We start from the raw sequence: 22,563 nt of genomic DNA, 5'->3' as shown, positions 1-22,563 counted from the left end.
ACTCTGGCTTCAAGGTTCCTTCCTTCCTGGGGCTCCATCTCTTTCCTCTACATGCTGACTTCCCAGGGCTCCAGTTTAAGTCTTCAGCATCAAATTCAAAAATCAAAACTCCAACATTAAAAGTCCTCAACTTTGTTCTTTGCCATGCCTTTTATCTGAGAGTCCCCACCCACCAAGGGGTGGGGACACAACTCCCTAAAGACGTGGCCCAATTAAAGCCCTAATCATAACCCAATCATGCCCAGGTACAGACCAGATTACAAGCAAAATCCAATATTTCTTTTTGGAATTCATCAATTATATCAAACTGCTACACCAACCAACAATAAAATCCTAAGAGGGAAAAACTGACCTTCAGAGTTAACACATTAAAAATAATCAGTTGCCCAGAACATAAGCAAAAAAGTACAAGCTATACAAAGAAACGGGAAGATATGGCTCAGTCCAGTGAATAAATGAAAACTTCAGAGGAGACATGAATTTGGAACAACTAGTCAAAGAGGTTCAAACAAATCTAAACCAATTCAAGGAAATGAAGGTAAACATAGAGTTAAGAGATATTAAGGGGAGTGGATGTGGCTCAAGTGGTTGAGCACCTGTTTCCCACATGGGAGGTCCCAGGTTTGGTTCCTGGTGCTTCCTAAAAACAAAGACAAACAACAAGCAAATGAAAAAACCAACTCAGGGCAGCTGATGTGGCTCAGTGGTTGAGCACCGGTTTCCCACATACAAGGTCCCAGGTTCAATCCCCAGCTGGGTACCTCAAAAAAAAAAAAAGGTATTAAGAAGCCATTGTGTCAGCATAAAGAAGAATTTGAAAGTACAAAAAGAAATAGAACAGAAATTATGGGACTTAAAGACACAATAGAAGACATTAAAAATACACTAGAGGCATAGACTAGCAGATTTGAACAGGCAGAAAAAGTAATCAATGAACTAGAAGACAGGACAACCAAAATCTTACAGGCAGAAGAGAAACTAATTTAAAAAATGAGGCAGGGTCTCAGGGATCTGAATGACAGCATGAAGTGCACAAATATACGTATCATGGGTGTCTCAGAAGGAGAAGAAAAGGGAAAGGGGACATAAAGAATATCTGGGGAAATAACGGATGAAAATTTTGCAACTCTTATGAAAAACATAAATATCCACAAGTTCCTAACCCTATGCAAAACATAAATATCCATGTCTAAGAAGCTTAACTTACTCCAAACAGAATAAATCCTAACAGACCTACTCCAAGATACATACTAATCAGAACATCAAATGCCAAAGATAAAGAGAGAAATCTGAAAGCAGGAAGAGAAAAGTGATTCATCATATACAAGGGATCCTCAATAAGGCTAAGCCTCGATTTTGCATCAGAAACGATGGACATGAAAAGGACATGGTATGATTTAAGGTACCAAAAGAGAAAAACTTGCCAAAAATTTTTTATCTGGCAAAGTGTCCTTCAAAAATGAGGGAGAGTTTAAAATATTCACAAACAGAAACTGAGAGAGTTTAACAAAGACCCGGCCTACAAGATTTTCTAAAGGGAGTTCTACAGGATTAAAGGAAAAGACAGGAGATTGTGGCTTAGAGTAACACGAAGAAATAAAGATCATCAATAAAGGTAATTAAAGGGTAAATGCAAAACCCGATAGTACTGTATCCTCAGTATACAACTCCAGTGTTCAATGCCTATGTGTCAGAATACAATTGAACAAGAAAGAGGCATAATTTCTGATAATAGACATACAAAATATAAAAAGGTAATATGCAAAAAAAAAAACCACATAAAGAGGGAAACAGGGATATGGGAGCAGAGAAGGTATATGCTAATGAAGCTAGGTTGGTATCTTTTCAAATTAGTAGCTTACAGATGTAAGTTATGTAATACAAATCCTAGGGAAATCACAAAGAAAGTATTTTAAAAATGTACAGGGGAGCAGATGTAGCTCAAGTGTTCAATCCCTGGTACCACCTAAAAACAATCACACAACCAAACGAAAAAAACAACTCTCATTAGGGAGTGGATGTAGCTCCCTGGTTGAGCACCTGCTTTCCATGTACAAGGTCCTGGGTTCAATCCCTGGTATCTTGTAAAAAAAAACATATAGAAAAGGAGGTTGCAGTAAAGGAAAAGAGAGACAAAAGATATGACACATAAAAACCGAAGGACAGGGGAGTGGATGTGGTTCAAGCAGTTGAGTGCCTGCCTCCCACACAAGAGGTCCTAAGTTCAGTTCCTGGTGCCTCCTGAAAAAACAAAAACAAACAAAAAAACCAACTCAAGAAAGCCAATGTGGCTCAGTGGTTGAGTGCTGGTTTCCCACATACCAGATCCTGGGTCCAATGCCCAGTCCTCAAAAAAAAAAAGACAGACTGACAGAATGGGTAAAAAAGCATGATCCAACTATATGCTGCTTACAAAAGACTCACCTTAGACACAAGGACATAAATAGGTTGGTGAAAGTAAAAGGCTGGAAAAAGATATTCCATGCAAATAGTAACCAAAAAAGAACTGGAGTAGCTATACAATATCAGACAAAATAGATTTTAAGTCAAAAGCTGTTATAAGAGACAAAGGAAGACACTATGTATTAATATAAGGGTCAACTCACCAAGAAGAAATAACAATCAGAACAATTTATGCACCTATCCACAGGGTCCCAAAATACAAGAGGCAAACAATGGCAAAACTGAAGGGAGAAATAGAAATCTCTATGATAATAGTTGAAGACTTCGATATACCATTTTCATCATGACAGAAGAGTAATAAGGAATTAGAGAACCTGAATGATATGATAAATGAACTAGACCTAACAGACATATACACAATATTGCACCCTAAAACAGCAGGATATATATTCTTCCTAAGTGCACATGGATCATTCTCCAGGACAGACCACAAGTTGAGTCACAAATCAAGTCTCATTAAATTTAAAAAGACTGAAATTATACAAAGCATCTTCTCTGATCATCAGGATGAAGGTGAAAATCAATAACAGAAACCTGAAAAATCAGCAAATACATGAAAGTTAATTAATACACTCTTAAACAATCAGTGGGTCAAAGAAGAAATTATAAGGGAAATCAGTAAATGTTTTGAGAAAAATGAAAAAGCAAAAGTATCAAATTTATGGGATGCAGAGAAGGCAGTGCTGAGAAGCAAATTTATAGTCCTACGTGCTTACATTAAAAAAGAAGAAAGAGCTAAAATAAAAATCTAACTGCCCACCTGGAGGAATTAGAAAAAGAACATCAAACTAAACCCAAAGGGAAACAGACTTGGCCCAATGGATAGGGCATCCGCGTACAACATGGGAAGTCCATGGTTCAAACCCCAGGCCACCTTGACCCGTGTGGAGCTGGCCCATGAGCAGTGCTGATACGCACAAGGAGTGCCCTGCCACGCAGGGGTGTCCCCCGCGTAGGGGAGCCCCACGCGCAAGGAGTGCGCCCCATAAGGAGAGCTGCCCAGAGCGAAAGGAAGTGCAGCCTGCCCAGGAATGGCGCTGCACACACGGAGAGCTGACGCAACAAGATGACGCAACAAAAAGAAACACAGATTCTCAGTGCTGCTGATAAGGATAGAAGCGGTCACAGAAGAACACACAGCGAATGGACACAAAGAGAAGACAACGGGAGAGGGAGGAGGGAAGGGAGAGAAAGAAATTTAAAAATCTTTTAAAACAAACAAACAAAAAAACTAAACCCAAAGCAAGCAGAAAGAAAGAAATAACAAAGATTAAAGCAAAAATAAATGAAATAGAGACCAAAACAAGCAAAAATACCCAAACCAAACCAAAACAAAAAAACCAAGAGAGCATTAGCAAAGCCAAAAATCCTAAAGGTAGCTCTTTGAAAAGATCAAAAAAATCAACAAAGGAAAAAAGAGAGAAGATGCAAACAAAATCAGAAGCAAGACGGGGGACATTATCACTGACTGCACAGAAATAAAAAGGATCACAAGAGGATGCTATAAATGAAAGTGTGCCAACAAATTAGACAACCTAGATGAAATGTACAAATTTCTAGACACACACACAACCTACACTGACTCTAGAAGAACTAGACGATCTCAACAGAACAATTAAAAGTAAAGAGATTGAATCAGTCATCAAAAATTCCCAACAAAGGGAAAAATATACCAAATGTAAGCTATTTGGCTAGTAGTTAAGATTTTGAGGATGCTCTTTCATCATTTGTTAAAAAAGTTTCACAACGATGCAAGGTATTGATGGTAGGGTGAGGTACGGAAGCCCTATATGATGATTGTTTTGCAAGTTCACAACTTTTACTACGCACATATTGTTTATGTATGTTTATGTATGAGTGATATACTTCAATAAATTAAAAAAAAAAAATCTCTCAGCAAAGGAAAGCCCAGGACCAAAAGGCTTCACAGGTAAATTCAACCAAACATTCCAAGAAGAATTAATACCAACCCTGCTCAAACTCTTCAAAAAACTGAACAAGAGGGAATGTTATCTAATTCATTATTTGAGGCCAATATCACCCTAATGTCAAAGCCAGATAAATGCACTACAAGAAAAGAAAATGACAGACCAAACTCTCCTATGAACATAGATGCAAAAATCCTTAACAAATTGAACCCAACAGCACAGTAAAAGAATTATACACCATGATCAAGTGGATTTCATTCTAGGTATGCAATGGTAGTTCAACATAAGAAAACTAATCAATGTACTACACTACTGTAGCAATTTGATATTATCGACAAATTTCAAAAAGAAATATTGGATTTTGTTTGTAAACTGACCTGGGCGTATTAGATTATATTGGATTCATAGGTTTACTTGATTAAGTAATTATGTAAACCTCTTGTGCCAAAGGGTGGGGGGAACTCACAGATAAAAGGCAAAGCAAAGGATAGAATTGAGGGTTCTTAATGTTGGAGTTTTGATGTTGGAGTTTGATGCTGAAGCTGGAGCCCTGGGAAGTGAGGAACCCTGAACACAGAGAGAAGCAAGAGCCTGGAAGGGAGGAACCCAGGAAGCGTGAACTCTCGCAGATGTCGGCAGCCATCTTGCCCCAACATGTGGAAATAGACTTTGGTGAGGGAAGTAACTTATGCTTTATGGCCTGGTATCTGTAAGCTCCTGCCCCAAATAAATACTCTTTATAAAAACCAAACAATTTCTGGTATTTTGCATCAGTACCCCTTTGGCTGACTAATACAATACATTAAAAAAAGAAAGGAAAATAAAAGCACATGATCATCTCAATTGATGCAAGAAAGTCACTTCACAAAATCAAACATCCTTTCTTGATAAAAAACACTTAGAAAAATAGGAGCAGAAGGAAACTTCCTCAACATGATAACACTATAAATGGAAAACCCACACTAACTTCATATTCAGTGATGAAAGATTGAAAGCTGTCCCTCTAAGATCTGGAACAAGACAAGGATGCCCACTTTCACTGCTGTTTTTAAACACTGTGCTAGAAGTTCTTGTAGTTAAGCAAGAAAAAGAAATAAAAAAGGCATCGAAATTGCAAAGGAAGAAGAAAAACACTCACTATTTGCAGATGACATGATCCTGTATTATAAAAAAATCCCCAAAAAACCACAACAAAACTACTAGAGCTAATAAAAGAATTCAGCAAAGTGACAGGGTACAAGATCACCATGCAAAAATCAGTAGGGCTTTTATACTACTGATCTGAGAAGAAAATCAAGAAAAAATATAATTTACAATAGGAACTAAAAGAATCAAATATCTAGAAAAAATTTTAACCAAGGATATAAAGGACTTATACATAGAAAACTAAGACACTTTGCTAAAAGAAATCAAAGAAGATCTAAATAAATGGAAGAACATTATATGCTCATACATTGGATGACCAAATATTATTAAGACATCAATTCTACCCAAAGCGATTTACAGATTCAATGCAATCCCATTCAAAATTCTATCGGCCTACTCTGCATAAATAGAAAAGCCAATTATCAAATTCATTTGGAAGGGTAAATGGTCCTGAAGAGCCAAACTATCTTGAAAAAGAACTTTAAAACTTACTACAAACCTACAGTGATCAAAACAGCATTGTACTGGCACAAGGATAAACAGACCAAAGGAATCAAATTGAGAGTTCAGAAATAGACTGTCTCATTTATGGCCTATTGATTTTTGACAAGACTGCCAAGTCCTCTCAATTGGGAAAGAATAGTCTCGTCAACAAATGGAAGTGGAAAAACTGGATATACATATGCAAAAGGATGAAGAAGGACCCTATCTCATACCATATACAAAAATGAACTCAAAATGGATCCAAAACATAAAATATAAGAACCAGGACTATAAAGTTTCTAGAAGAAAATGTAGGGAAGCAGTTTCAGGATCTTGTGTTAGGCAATGGTTTCTTAGATTTTATATCCAAAGTCCAAGTAACAAAAGAAAAAATAGATAAATAGACCCTTATCAAAATTTAAAACTTTTGTGCATCAAACACGAAAAGGCAACCTACTCAATGGGAAAAATATTTGGAAACCACATATCTGATAAGGATTTAATATCCAAAATATATAAAGAAATCCTACAACTCAATAATAAAAAGATAACCCAATTTCTAAAAATGGGCAAAAGACCTGAATAGACATTTCTTCAAAGGGGATATACAATGGTTAAAATGCACATGAAGAGATGTTCTACATCATAAACTATGAGGGAAATATAAATAAAAACCACAATGCGATACCAATTCACACCCACTAGAATGGCAACTACTTAAAAAATAGAAAATTACCAGTGTTGGAGAGGATGTGGAGAACAGAAACATTTCATTCACTGTTGGTGAGAATGGAAATGGCACAGCTGCTGTGGAAGACAGTTTGGTAGTTTCTCAGAAAGCTAAGTATAGAATTACCATATGACCAAGCAATCACACTTCTAGGTATATACCCAAAAGAACTGAAAAGCAGTGACGGGAACAGACATTTGCACATGGATATTCATAGTAGCATTACTTACAATTGCCAAAGGGTAAAACAACCCAAGCATTTAACAACTGATGAATGGATAAACCAAAATGTGATGTATACATACAATGGAATATTATTCAGCATTAAAAAGGAATGCAGTTCTGGTTCAAGGGGCAATAGACATGTTGAATGAAATAAGCCAGACATAAAAGGACAAATATTGTATGACCTCACTGATATGAAAGAATAAGCAAAGTCACAGAGTTAGAATCTAGAATATAGGTTACCAGGGGTGGGTTGGGGGTAGGGAATGGGGACTTAATGCCTAATTTGTACAGAATTTCTATTTGGATTGATTGTAGTTTTGGACAGGAATGGTGGTGATGTTAGCACAATATCATGAGAGTAATTAACAGCACAGAATTATATATGTGAGTGCATTAAAAGGGGAAATGTTAGGCTGCATATATGCAGCTAGAATAAAAATTAAAAGATAAAACAGGATTGTGCAACATAGTGAACCTTATTGCAAATGATGGATTATAGTTAATAGTACAATCATAAAAATGTTCTTTCATGAATTTTAACAAATTCACTACAGTGAATGCAAGGTGTTAATAAGGTGATAAATTGGGGAAAAAATACAACCTAATGTGAAATATGAACTATAGTTAATACTACAATTATAATATTTTTTCATCAAATGTAACAAAGGTACCACAGTAACACAAAGTGTTAATAATGGGGGTGGTACATGGGGAATGCTGTATTTCTTACATGATTTTTCTGTAAACCTATAATTTCTCTAATAAAAAATCAGGGAAAGAAAAGAAAGATTCCCACCCCAACCCCCCACGCCTCCCACCCCTCCACACAACAAACCTCACATTCTTACATACGTGCAACATCTCCAGAAGGAAACGCAAGAAATTGTTAACGTAGTTGCCTTTGGAAAGGAAGACCCTGGGATCAGAGATTAGGGCCGGGGGTGGGGGGGGTAGAAACCTAAATTTCTCTGTATATACTTTTAAATAGTTGTAATCTCTACCATGGGTAAATCATGGAATCTTTACATATCCTTTCAAAAATAAAAGCAATCAAAAATAAAACGTAAAAAGGCTATTTATATGACAAAATTTTAGAAATGAAGAACAAATTAGTATTTACCAAGGGTCAGGAAGGGAAACGGAGAGAGAAGTGTGTGTTTTTGAAAGGACAATGCCAGGGATCCTCTTGGTGAAGGAACTGATCTGAGGCTTGATTGTATCAATGTCAGTATTTTCCAAGATGTTATCCTTGGGGGAAAGTGGGTAAAGGGTGCATGGGGTCTCTCTGTATTATTTATTAAAATCAAATGTGAATCTACAATGACCTCAACATAAAAAGTTTAACTAAAAATAAATAAATTCAGCAGCATAAGGAGAAAAAAACCAACCAAACAAAGAGCCTAAGAAGACCCTTCACACCCAGTTCATTGCTCTCTAGAATCAGGCAGTGCCCACAGGACCAAGCGGCAGGAGAGAATCCACCTGTGCCTCCACTACAGCCACCCTTCTCCCACTGCTTCACGCACAGCCTCCCAGGGAGATCATTAACTCACTGTGGCATATTTCTTTCTTCTTATCACTCTGGTGTCTAGAGCTAGTGCAGAGGAGGAAAAACATCTGTGGTTGATAAGTATTTATAGATCTGACTTGACGATTAAAGGGAAGGTGCACTCTGCAGGTGAAAACACTTGTTCCCTCTCTTTAGAAATCTATTTCAATGCAGTAATTGTATTTTGTGTATAATACGTATTGAATTTTTTATGGTATAAGCAGGAGAATGCCCTGGGAAAGCCTGAATGTGGCAAAAGGTCCTACTTACTCTGGCAATAGATAATAAAAACTCTGGGAAAATCAACTGCTAGCCCTATAAGTAAACTCCAAGTGCATCAAAGTTTTGGAGTGTGGGGAAGTCTGGGGTCAGGATAGTTGCTGGCAGGGACAATCAGATATATCGAACCCTAACACAGGCAGAAAGACTGGGGTATCAGAGGAAAAGAGAGAGATGCTCAGGAATGGCTTCAGATCATGTGGGCCACTTACGCCGCTCCTGACCTATTGCTCTTCCAGGGGAAAGTGACACAGTTACACAGAGCTAACTCCCAACCATTCCCTCGTGAAAGGCAACAGCACTTGGAAATTTAAAAAGAGGCACCAAACAGGCAAAGAATAGCTATTTCTGAAAATGATGCCCCTGCTGCTTAGAGTGTCCCAGGCTAAATGTTAATACTACTGAATAAACAGTCTCCTCAATTTTCCCAATTTTTCCTCACTCAAAGTCTTACTGATCGGAGTTCTAAAAAAACACATTCAGGCAGATCACGCAGCCTGGACTAAAAGGTTATTCTGATCCCCAGGGCAATCAACAAGCTTCTCATGTCTGCTAACAGCTGCTCCCCACAATGTAATTTTAATCTTCAAATTAAAAAAGTCAAGAGAATTGTTGCTTGGGACACACCCTGTGCCGTCTACGCTTTTTAGAAACATTTCAATAAGACTTAGTATTTTCCTACAACAAATCAAACAAGAGACAATGGAGTGAACTATAAAAGGACTCCCGGGAGTGGGTGTAGCTCAGGGGTTGAGCGCCTACTTCCCACGTACAAGGTCCCAGGTTTAGTCCCCTCCGGAAATAAAAAAGGACTCCCACCCATTTCCAGTTCACAGTGAGAGACTCCGCCCCCACATCAAGCCTGGGGCTGCCAGGAGAGAGACACAGCAGATGCTGGGAATTACCAAATGCACATTTTCTCTGCCTCTCCCCATCTATTTGTAACAGTTTAAGGTGAATGCACTGGATACTTGGCCAATCTGAACTCAGGATTTCTAGGTGAGAAATGTCTTATTAGTTGGCTTCAACCAACCGATTCAGCACAAGCCTCATGGGAATTACTGCATCTAACACAAAGAATCAAGTTCAGGGCAGCATCCGACTACTCTGTCATGCCACAGTACTTTACAAAGCTTTCTCATGCAGACCATTTGGTTATTATGACAATCCTGGGGTGAAGGAATGAGTATTCCTGGGTCCCAGAAGAGGGGACTAAGGCAGTGAGAGGTTAAGTGATTTGTCAAAGGTCACACAGCCAGGACACGGCAGAGCCAGGTCTGAATCCCAGTCTTCTGTGTTCCAGCTGCCTCCCGACACCAGCTTCTCTTCTCCTGAACGCCTCACAGCATCAGGGTCAGCCCTCCTCCTCCTTCAAAAACTACTTCCTGGGTGACTATCGAGGGCCAGGCCCCGAGAGACAATGGTAAACAAGACTGTTCTGCCTTCAAGGGGCTTACAGCATAGGGAACTCACAATACCAGCCAACAGGCACTTAGGGCTCAACAGAAGTAGGATAGGGCAGAAAAGAAGGCGCATCTAACCTAGACTTGAAGTTGCTGTAGGTGGAGTATCAGAGGGTTTCTCAAAAAAAGCAACTCCTACGCTAGTCCTGCTGGCAGGGAAGGACTGAACAGTGATGGGGTGGCAGCCTGAAAGGCCTTCCAGCCATGCCAGGGGCTTTGTCTTTACCTTAAAAGCAAAGGGAAGCTTTTCAGGGGCTTTAACAGGGCAAGGTACACTGAGGTGACGTTTTACATGGCTCCCCCAGGCAACAAGGTGGAGAACACACTTGGGGAAGAGTAAGATTTAGGCCAAGAGCCCAGGTAGAAGACCTGGCGGGCAGCCACGGCAGGGCAGCCGGGGGGTGGCACCGGCAGCTGAGCTCAGGCTCCCATCCTCCCCCACGTACCAGCAGTTGGGCAGGTTGAGAGTTATGCTGCCTTGGATATGGGCTCCGAATTGCAGGTACCCCAGACACCCCAGGCTGATGTAGAGGGCAGTGATGATGGCCATCCCCACGTACAGGATGACTGGAAATCTCTGGGGATTCTTCATTTTGTTTTCAAGGGGAAGAACCTACGACACAGGAGTGAGAGAGGAGAGAAAACACAAGGGAAAAACAAACAAACCAGAATTAATGACCAACAAAAAAATTAACATCCTCAGAAAAACAGCCACTTCTTTACCCCTAGAGTTCCCCCAAAGCGCTCCTGTCCTTTACCAGACAGACAAACAAACAAATGAAAGTTGTTTCATCAGGACTTATGCTCTCAGAGCCAGAGGAGATCCTGGGGCCCTGTCCAAGCCTGGAAGTCCAGAGAGGTAAAGGCGGGAGGATGGGAGCCTGGGACCCTAGACCCGGCAGGCCCTCTCACATCCACCTCCTGTTCCGCTGGCGTGACGGGGAACAGGCCAGCTGAACAGCACAGGCCGCTGTACCTAACTTGAGGTCCAGCTCCTGAAAACCTACGCGAGGAATGAGAAACGCAGGCCAGGGAAGACTGCCACTCTAGTTGCCAGAAACTATTTTCTTATTGCGATAGGGCACCAGTGGTGACAAGTTAAATCTCCAAGTTAGGGAAACTGAGGACTGAGGGAGGGGGCACAAAACTTAAGGGAAGATGTCAGGGATTCAGGTCCTTAACAAAGCCCAGATCCCAGACTCCTGTTTAAACCACTGGTCCTCGCTGCCTCCTTCCTACAGCAAAGCTAGAGCCAAGGACATGCCCCTGAGGAAGAGGAGCTCATTTAGGAGTGGGGAAAATGGCAGGCATGACTGTGACACTGTTGCCAAGCTGCTATCAACCAGATCTGGTAGAGATGACAAGGAAAAGGAACACAGGGCTATGGCCAGCTGCCCCACTAATTATCTCTGATCTTGTCCCTGCATGCATTTCCCCGAGCGCCTGCAGCCGCGGAGAATACCCCTTGCCAGACATGGGCCTGCACACACCGGACGCCAGGGCCCGCTGCGGGGCGCTGCGGGGCACCACGGCTCCCCGCCTCCACTGTGCCCTCAGCAAGCCCACCAGCTCATGGCTCTCAAGCTTCAGCTACATCCAACTAGAAAACACTTCTAAACCCAACTTTCAGTTTCCTTCATACTGAAAGTCTGAAGAGCCAGGGGGCAGAGCCCATCTTCTGTGGGTTCTGTCAGGCCCAGGAGAGCTATAAACGTGGGGAGAGCATGACAGACACGCAGAGCACCTGGCACTTGATGCCAACACACTGAACAAGCCAGAAGTCCAAAATGAAGAGTCAAAACAGCAATGTCCCCTCCCGCCTGCCAACATAGAAAACACGAAGAAACCCTGAAGTAACAGACAGTGAGGTTTCCATAAAGACTCTGGATCCAAGGCTTGGCTAATGAAATCAAGCAAAAAGCAAAGAACAACTTCTGCCCTGCGTTGTTAGGGAATACTGATCAATTCAGTACGATGCGCCTCGAGAACCAGGCTCCACGCTGACTTAGCTTCTTCTTCAAGCCCTGAGCACTTGGGACATCTTTTCTCATCTTGGCCCCTGCAGCAGGGAAACTATTTGTGCTTTTGAATCAAGGTGAGGTCCCAAAAAAGAAGTTAGGGAAAGGTCGAGAACCTTAGGACAAGCAATGATTTACACGCGGGCATGGCCTAAGGGTTATATTTTATGCAGGGAGCTTTCCCCTGATGTTAGAACCTTAACACCTTCTGTGGTAGTTTGGTATTTTCTACGAACCCCAAAAAGAGATATAGATTATGTTTGTAAACTGGTCAGTTCCTCTGGGTGTGATACCCTTTCATTGCATTAGGTTCAGCTATGGCTTTGATTAAATTATGTTAAGATTAGGGCTTTGATTCGACCATGTCAGTAGGGCATGCAGGGTTGAGTCCCTGCCCACTTGGTGGGCTACACATATGGACACTCAATCAAAAAACACAAAAGCAGATACATGAGAAAAGAAAGACCTCCACAGACAAGGAAGAGGACCCAGCGGCCCCGGAGGGAAACGAGCCCTTCACCTGACAGTTTACAGCTGACCTTATGAAGAGAACAGAGCAGCTGAGCCAAGAAAGAAACGAGTCATGGGAAGAGAGACAAGCCCTATGCCAGCCTACAGCTGAGATGGGAAGAAGCTGTGACCACAGAGCCTTAAGAGGAAGAGGAAGGCTGAACCCTCGCAGATCTCTCCCGCCTTCTTGCTTCGACATGTGGCAACAGACTCTGGTGAGGAAGTATCTTTCAGCTGGACTCTTTAGGGCCTTGTAAATAAGCTTTTACCCCAAATAAATACCCTTTGTAAAAACCAACAGATTTCTGGTACCTTGCATCAGCACCCCTTTGGCTGACAAATGCACCTTGATCAATACCACTGAGGTGCTTCTTCAGTATTTTGACAGAAAAGTCATTTAGCTACTAGGTTTTCTTAAAAGCATGTAAGGTAATGGGGAAATCAAATGTGGAGAAAAAGAAATGTAAAGAAGAAGACTCTTTTCATTTCCTAAGCACTTGGCCAGCAGGGCTAACAATTTTCCTTGGAGAAGAATTCTGGATCTTTATTATGAAAAATAGAAAAATGAAAATCAAAGTAGGTACAAGTGAGCAGCAGATTTCTCATTTTAGGAAGCAGACCAGGAGCGAAGGCTGCACACTTACACATAGAAAACACACCACACATATGTACATGACAGGGAAATCATTCATCTGCTTATTGGCCTAATAATGAAATAAAAAATCTTATCAATAAAACAAAAAATGTACTTAATGCTTATCATGTGTCAGGGACTGAGCAAAGAACTTTACACATATCATCTCATTTAATCCCAGGAACTATTCATCATTAAGTTCACTTTTCAGAAGCAAACAATGAAGGCTCAGAGTGGGGAAGTCCTTGCACAAATCACATAGTAGCTCTTTTGGCAGAGCCAGGACATACCCCCAAGTCAGTGTGATCCTAGACCCTGCAATCCTGTCATGTACTACTGTCTCCTTCACACAGAGGAGATGGGTTTGCCAGGAGGAGCTTTGAATGCAAACATGTTAAAATTACATATAATGGAGTGGGTGTGGCTCAGTGGTTGAGTTCCTGTTTCTCATGTATGAGGTCCCAGGTTCAATACCTGGTACCTCAAAAAAAAAAAAATTACATACAATTTATTCTCAAAAATTGCAGTTGGAAAATTTCAATGGAAATCCCTGAAATGCAGTTCACTAACAGGCTGGTCAGTCTCAGCCCTCTCTAGGACCTAAGGGCACCAAGAAGACCAGGCTCAAATCACAGTGTAACTTACCACCCCGATGCCTTCAAATGCAAAAATGGCTGTGCCAAAGAACAGAGGGTATGTATTCCAGGAGGCCACCAAGGGGAGATGACTGGGGTTCGGGATTCTCTGAAAGACAGAAAATAAAAACAAAGGGCTAAACAGAGATTCTCGATTTGAACCCCAGCATTAGAGAAGTCGTATATTTTCCTAAATCCAAGATTCTCTGAAGGGAGAAAGTGTGAGAGCTGACATATTATTTGGGGCATTTAAGATTTTGTGTCTTCCCCTTTTAGACTGAGAAAATCCTACTTGTATTGGTGAAAGACTCATCCAATGTATTGTTAAAAACTCAAATGTTGTGGTTTGTGTAAAAATAGTTAAATTCGTTGTCTCAGTAATCCCATCCCCTCGAATTTTATCCAAGTAGAAAAAAATATTACAAAAGTTACACAAAGCTATTTGGGAAAATTTCAAAGGTTGAAAACAACCTAAATGTTCCCAAACAACTAAAGAGGTAAGCAATTTACTGTACCTCAGCAATACTACTATATGATATAAATGCACTAATTAAAATGTAAAAATTGGGATAACTAAATAGCACATGAAAAACTGTTTATAAAACAATATTGAGAAAAAATATTTTTAAAAATTTATGTGTTCACTATGATGACAATTATACAATTATAAACACTCCACATACACAAAGCTGGAAGGGAAAGTGGCAGATTGTTAGATTAGCTCGTTTTCTGTCTTGTCTTTTCTTTTTTATTTAAATTTCCATGAATGAGTTTCAGCACCTGGAAAATATTTTCAATAAGACATGACAGGTGTTGGAATATGTGGGAAAAAAAATAATCAAATAAAAAAAAAACCAAGCAATTATTTACTGCAGGTACAATGTAGGGCTGTATAAGCAAGAAGGCAAGGTCACGGAATCCTGCATGGCTCACCACTGAACAACAGTCACCGGTTAGCAGACTGCCTTGAGGGAGTGGGGCTGGGGTAATGGTAGGGTAGTAGAGAGGTCGCTGTCGTTTCAGAACTTGACTTTTTAAGCCAGGTGCATACACTGCTTTGATTAAAATAAAAATGACTCTAAAACTGCCTTTGACAATGTTTCACAACTGATTTAACTATACTGGTGTTTATTATAAATATGGGGCATGCTCAAACAGTGTGACCAAAAGATCTCCTACTCTCTGTAAACAGGCTACTCTTCAAAAGATTTCAAAGCAACTATACTATAGTCTCCCTAAAAACCTTCCTTCTGGCTTACTGCTAAGAGATCAGTAGACCTCTTGATAAGAAGTACTTCAGTCCCTGGAATGAAGACAAACTGATGAGTATTTTTGCTCTAAATGTGGCATAAGAGTGTAATTATTCCCAATTCACAAAGTAAGTTAAGTGTCTGGAAATAGGTGCTAAACCTTCGCTAGTGGATGACTACCACCCCAGTTCACACATCAGCAGAGGGTGAGGTATGAGACAGGGAATTTCAGACGACATGACTGGGGATGCCAGTGAAGGATCCTCCTGGTAAACAGGATGGGACAGTAGTGACAACGACAGCAGCAGCAATCGCAGTGGTCCAGAGGGAGCACCTTTAGCTATAGGACACATCAAAGACGCTGGTCAAACACCATGGGCAGTGACTGTGCAAATGCACAGCCAAACCCCTGTCCTCCCCTGGGCCACACCCCGGCCCCGAGGCAGGGCTGCCTGGCCTGGAAGTGCAGGCTGGCCCAGGCGCAGCCATCACTCTGGTTGGCCAGGAGCTTCAGCCCGGCCCACGTTTCCCGGGGAGCTAATGTCCATCCCGGTCCTCTGGTCACAGCCTCAGCACAGTCAACTGCCTGCATGGTTTAAACCCGAGTCGTGTTTATATGGTGCGGTCTTACTCGCTTTATCTTGAAATGCTCAGTGGGGTGTTCCTAGGTGCTTCTTGAGATCTCTAATTACAAGGTTAGATTACGCTTTTATTTACCCTTCTTTGTTTTGATTTAATTTGTCAGAGGTAGGGAAAGGACCTCTCTGGAAATGGCCAATCGTGCATTCACAGGCCCTTCTTCCAGTTCCATAAAAACAAGATATGGAGAGCTGTTTACGTTTTAAACACAATTTTGCAGAAGAAGCATCACTATCTGCCACCCATCTGACTTACCATGACAAGGCAAACACTGTAACAGCTCCCTGTGTACCTCGGTAATCTAAGTCATTATAACTCTTCCTCTGGACAGGAAGTCCCTGCAGTTTATAAGCCACTGTTGTCTCAGAAACCACATGATGGGTACCAGGTCACTGCAAAGCAGACTGGTGAAAATCAGGTTATGTTCACCAGTCAGACGACTAAACTTTTAAAAATTTATATATCCAGTGTTGGCTAGGGTGAGAAAACTGACACTCTTACATACTGTGGATGAATGAATTAGGTAAATAAAATAGCTTTTGCAAAAAGCAACGTGACAATACAAAAAATTCAAAAGCGCATATTCTACAGCAATTCTACTCCTAGATAAATGTCTTAGAAAAATATCTGTACATGTCCACAACATGGAATTTATAAGAGTATTCACTGGCACAACACTGAAATAATATTAAAAAAATTACAGATGACCGGATAGTCCACTGACTGGGGACTAGTTAAATAAACTACAGCACATCTATTCTCTGTGGTATTATGTAGCAATTAAAAAGATTGAGGAAGAACCAGGTGTATCAACATGGAAAGTTTTCAGAGGCACTGTCAAGGGCAAAAAACAAGGTAGATGAGAAATAGAGAATAACAATTTTAAAAAACAATTTAAAAAGCACAAAAAAACTTTTTATATTTTTCTCTATATTCATATAACATGTAAATGCATTCACAGGATCTGGAATGGGACAGGCCAGTCGCACACAGGGCCTACTAAGAGAAGATGACTCAGTTTGAGGATGTGGTGTCAAGAGTTACTTGTGTTATTTCCATTTTAATGAGCATGTATTTGTGAATTATTTGGGTAATGAAATTTAAGTACCTTTTTAAAGTTACACTTTTTTGCATCTGCTTGCACTCTTTTCCTTTTCTTGAGTCTTGGCAAAACACACTGCCTTTCCACAAATAATCATAACACTGAAAGGCACATGTTTCTCAGCCTGCCCTTTCACCCACCTATATACAGATGTGCTCTCTCTGAATATTCCCACAACATGCCCACAGGGGCTAAGTGAGGGATGGACCTATAACTGGATTTATAATGTTGATAAAATAATTACAATACTGAAGTTGGTAAAGAATTATTTTATCTAAATATAGAGAAAAAAATGGATTTCATTTTAATACTTTTCTCTATTTTCTAATTTTATACAATGATCATGTATTAACTATCTAATCTGAAAAAGCCTGAATTGGTGAACTTAGTGGGAGTGATTTCTGTCCCCTCTCCCAGGAGAGATTTGCTAATGTCTGGAGATGCAGGGGATGGAGGTGCCATTAGCACCTAACGGGAGAAGACGAGAGATGTGGCTAAACATCCTACAATGCAGAGGGCACCCCCCACGACAAAGAGTTATCCAGCCCAAGATGTCAATGGTGCCAAGGCTGAGGACCCCCAATCAAAATCTATGACACATCAACCTACTTAAATTCCTCTCACTTGCTTCATTGGTCTCTTTGGTTATTTCATAGGGCATGGGGAGAGCCTGGGCTCATACCTGAACGATGAACTGGTAGATCATGACCAGGCTGACCAGCATGGTGACGTTGGCCAGCAGGGAGAAGATGGACAGGGCTCGGAGGTTCCTGACAAAAACCAGCAGCACCAGGAAGGGCAAGAAGGTGAGCATGTAGAGTCTTGAGTCCATGGTGGGGGTCAGAATCACCGTCTCGTTATTGTGGCAGTCGTTGGTGGTCCCATTGGCCGCTTCTATCACCTAAAATGAGAGCAAGAAAAGAAAAAGGAAAGGGCTTCCAAAGGACAAAGGACAGTGACCTCCCACTGGAAGAGGTTCCTGCCTGGAGGCTCAAGGGAATGGAACAAGGCCTTAGAGATGTCTGTGGTCAGGAAACTTTCTTTGGAGCTCCTGTGCCTATCATGAGCAACTAAAGGCAGGAAGACGGGCAAGGCATTTTGAGGTTTCTTCAAACCCTAGGTCTTTAGATGACAGCCAAGCAAAAGACACTATTTTATGTAAAGTATTAAAGTCTTAATTCTTTTGTTGACCTCAACTGGCTGGGAAGGAATCCTAACAGAAATTCTACTCATGTCTTGTTCTTTCTACCAGAATCTACCTGTTTAAAGTTGTCAGCCAGAAATACAAAATATACACAGCAGAATCCCAGCTGAGTGACAATCAGGAAGAAGTCCACGATGTGCCTGAAGATGGAAAAAAGAAAGAACACAAGATAATTACATTGAGAGCAAGATTCCCAGAGGGACAAGGGTTTTAAGCAGTGCTTTTTCCCAGGTCATCAAAGACCCTTCCCATTGGGTGGAAAGGAAAAGCATGTCCTGGTTAAGAGGAGGAACTGTGCTAGGTGCTACCAGCCTGGAACTTTTGGAGAAAGGTGAAGCAGGTTCTATCTGTGTGGTTTCCGAGGACCCCATCCTGGCTTCTGGTCTAGGTTGCTACATGAAGTCAGGGAACCCCGCGATCGAGATGACAAGAGCACAGCGCAAACACCAGGACCACTCCCCAGTCACTTGGTCTCCCCCCACCATTGCCCACCTATCCCATCTCATGCCATTTTTTCTAAAGTTACTGGGAGCCCTCAGGATAAAAGACCAGTAAGTGGACACCTTCACTGCCTCTTTCTGTAACTTGGATCTAAGAACCAATCTACACAGAAACAGATGTACTAAAACAGATAGCTGGTTGCAACACCACTGTAACACAGCAGCTGGTAACAACCTAAACCTGATCACGAGGACCATGACTAAATTATAGATCATTGTGAAATGGAACACTGTAACAGGTTAGGAACAAGTTAAATCTATATGTGCTGATAGAGAAAAATGTCTAAGGCATTTAAGGGGGGGAAAAAAGCAAGTTTCCAAACAGTATTCATAGGTATGGTCAATTGCATTTAAAAAAAAGTTCCAAAAGGAAACCTATGCAATTGTGACCTGCTTTTTACTTTTACTTTTCACTTTATGTCCTTCTATTTTGTTTGACTTTTTTTTTTCAACAGGAATACACATTATTTTACTGAAGGAAGGGAGGGAGGATGAGCCAGTCAATCAACTAACCAACAGCAGTCACTTAGCAATCTGGCTTCCTCCAGTCATAGGAAGTGATTTTGCTGAAAGAATGACATAACCTGCACATGGGATGAAGCTGACTGAATAAAAGTAAAAGACACCTCTATTACCCTAAAAGAAACTTTTTTGGAGAACACAGTTTTAATGTGGATCAGTTTTTTTTTAAAAATCAGCTTTTGATGATGTTAATTTCCTAAATATATCATTTTCTCAAATAGAAAACAAAAAGTAGAAAATTTCCATCCAGGCATCTGAAAAGTCACCATAAGGAGAAATTTCCAAATACTCTCAGCTCCTGAATTGTCTCTTTACCTATCAAGCTCATCTCTCTATTTTATTCCAGCTCACCTCACCTCCTCCTTGAAGCTTCTTCTCCTCCTGCTCAGTACCCCTGCCTTTAAAGCACCCGTCATGTGTGCTTCTCATCTGGCACAGTGAGAAAAAACAATCTTTGACATGTTCCCCACTTTCAGAACCCAGGAAATACTTCTATCTCATGACACTCACTTCCTATTGGTATATACTATTGCTGATCTCCTGTATTGCTCTCCAGCTTCCCGTGCATCTTTCTCCTTTTGTGCACTACAAGCTCACATACTTCACCTCAGGGATTCTTCACCTTCCCTATACCTAGAACTGATTCTTGCCATTTATAAGAGTGCTTAAAAACATCTGTCAAATAAAGGAGCAGATGAAATCTACTCGCTGGTCATAGGTTGTTGGAGCTGGAACAGAAGTTAGAGATTTCAGACTAAGCCCTTGTTTTACGAGGCTCAAAGAAAGAAGAGGCCATGGAGCTCACCACCAGCAGAGTCAAGCTAGAACTTAAGTCCACTGACCCAAGCAATGGTCTTTCCACTTCTGCTTACACCATCTATCATGTCTTACCTAACCAAAGACTCTACACTGGGAGGCCACAGCCAAAGTAAAAGAGGAAACACGTTACCTTCCCCAGCGGGCATGGTTCCGGAGCCAGGAGCTGGGGCTGGATTCCAGGCCATACATCACTGTATCCCCATAGTCCACAAAGGGTTTGTTCAGTCTGTGGGAAGTGAGAGAAGGGAGGAAGGGCAGAGTTAGTGGTTAGCCAAGGACGATGGCAGAACAGATGTAGCACATCGAGACCTGAGCCATTGCCCCATCTGCCACACTAGAGACACCACTGAGCCCTGTGTTTACTGCACTCAAGGATCAGAAATGTTAAGTCAACAGCACACTCTCATTATAATTAACAACCATCAGGAAGAATTATTTCAGTGGGTAAACACTGTAAGGCACATAAAATCAGAACGTGGTCTCTCTCTACTGGACAACTATAAATTTAACAGAAAGTCAAAAGAGAATGTAAAAACAACTAGGGAAAGACAGTGCTGTGATAAGCGACAGGCACCTTTAGCTAGTGTAAAGAATTTGGAGTGGTGTAGCTAAGTGATCACTTTGAGTGTTGTTAACGGAACGCAAAAGGACAATCTGCCACTCGAGAGGCAGCTCAGAGGGCACTCACCTGTGGCAGAAGTGGTGAGCACACTTCACCAGGATGCCCATGCAGTGCACAGCCACGATGCCTATCACCAGCAGGCTGAGGGGACCCATCTGGGGACAGGTGTCAGGGGAAAGACAAGCAGGTAGAATTAGAAAGAAGAGAGGCAAATGCTACCAAGGCACTTCCCAGTGACAGGGCTTCTGGGATGGCAATAGACAGTGAAACGTGATCATGGAGCTGAGCCCTGTGAGACGGGCACCATCTGAAACTTAGCATGCCTTCAGGAGAATTAATCTCATGGAGAAGAAAGACACAACAAAGTCTGTTCCAAGACTGCTCTCAATCAGCAGAATAGAAGCCTACTCTGACTGTCTGGGAAGAAGAGATGGGTTGAAGTGTGGGGAAGAAGGAAGCTATCTTTAGAGCTTTGGCAGCCACACAAAGACAAGTGAGGACAATCCACATCTCAGAGCCATCTCTAGCACTAAAAGAAACCAGAATGGCTCTGGACAGGCAGTCCCAGAAAGGGTGAAGCATAAAAAGAAGCCAACTCTCAGAAATGGCCATTTAGGGAAGGGACCTGGAAGGACGTGTAGAAAAAGGACAGACTTCCATGACTAAGGCATTAGTTAATGTTATTGATAGAAACTGTGTGAGTCATTTTAAGGAACTAAGTTCCATGAGGACAGGGACACTTGGTTTAAGTCACTCATTTGTTCCAAAAGCGTGGAACAGTGCCTGCACACAGAAGACTCTCGATAAGTATTCTTAGATGAATGAATGTCTGGATTTTGCTTTCACTCAATTGAATTTTTTTTAAGTTTAAAACTGTTAAAATTTTAAAATGTCTTAAATGAAATACATTTTTTAAACATCTTCTGAAATTTGTTGCAATCCTTTCCTCTACTCTTACCAAGATGCCTGCATTTTTCACTGCCAGAGGCAGCCCCAGGAGTCCTGTGCCAATGTTGCCTTTTAACAGGTGGATCAAGGTCTGGAACCATCTGAAGTGGGAAGAAGGGAGCAAGGGAATGTTAACAATGATCACAACTAATGTTTAATTCAGCACTTAGCATTCTGCTAATTGCTTTCATGCACAACAACCCTACAAGGTACATACAAAGTTCATTTTATGGATGAGGAAGCATCAAGGTCACACACCTCATTAACAATGGAGCCAGGTTCAAACCCAGGCAGCCTGCCCTAAGGGCCACCTCGCCTCTGTGTTATCTTTTACCCACCTCGCCTCTGTGTTATCTTCAGGAAAGCTCTCCCTCTTGGAGACTGGTCCAGAGGAGCAGAGGGCTCTCCCCAGGCACTCTATCCTTTCCTAGTGGATCTGGGCCTGATCCTAACCACAGAGCTGGCCACTGTACTAGACTCAGTTCTGAAACCACAACAGAGAATGAAAAGCAAAACTATGAAGGGCAGAAACCGATGTGAGCGAAAAACAGGGAAATAAATAGAACCTCAAACACTGTAACTGAAGGTTTTATGTGAAATGAACAGAGTAGAAATCAAGCAGTACTGCTATAGGTCAGAAGTCCCCAGGCTACTTACACGTTAAAAAAAAACAACTGAATGTCATAGCATCCTAGGGATGGAGAAGCCCTCTCCCACAGTCATCCAGATTATCTTTCTGCCTTGGGGACAGATTTTTCCCTCACCTATTTGTACATACTATGCTTCCCCAAGCTGCAATTATAAAGCCTCTCACATTTTTCTCATTCAATTTTTCTTTCAACAAATGCTGTTTACCATGTATAAGACACTGCGTTGACTAGCAGTGCTGGA

At 41.4% G+C, this 22,563-nt stretch overlaps 1 protein-coding gene across 4 annotated transcripts in view; it reads right to left on the bottom strand.

Annotated features, from left to right (window-relative positions):
- The window catches only part of SLC36A1 (solute carrier family 36 member 1), a 47,922-nt gene that overhangs the window by 14,293 nt on the left and 11,066 nt on the right, over positions 1 to 22,563 (bottom strand). For all 4 annotated transcript variants that reach the window (XM_071210818.1, XM_004453456.4, XM_071210817.1 and 1 more), the window contains 7 exons: positions 21,683 to 21,773; positions 20,791 to 20,879; positions 20,233 to 20,328; positions 18,317 to 18,401; positions 17,740 to 17,958; positions 14,077 to 14,175; positions 10,716 to 10,882 (listed from right to left, as the gene is read on the bottom strand). In XM_071210818.1, coding sequence (XP_071066919.1) covers positions 10,716 to 10,882; positions 14,077 to 14,175; positions 17,740 to 17,958; positions 18,317 to 18,401; positions 20,233 to 20,328; positions 20,791 to 20,879 — 755 coding nt within the window. In that variant the 5' untranslated portion in view covers positions 21,683 to 21,773. The remainder of the gene's footprint in view (positions 1 to 10,715; positions 10,883 to 14,076; positions 14,176 to 17,739; positions 17,959 to 18,316; positions 18,402 to 20,232; positions 20,329 to 20,790; positions 20,880 to 21,682; positions 21,774 to 22,563) is intronic.

This window comes from Dasypus novemcinctus, chromosome 2 (assembly GCF_030445035.2).
Source record: "Dasypus novemcinctus isolate mDasNov1 chromosome 2, mDasNov1.1.hap2, whole genome shotgun sequence".
Classification (NCBI taxonomy): domain Eukaryota; kingdom Metazoa; phylum Chordata; class Mammalia; order Cingulata; family Dasypodidae; genus Dasypus; species Dasypus novemcinctus.
This window is presented reverse-complemented; position numbering and strand designations above follow the sequence as displayed.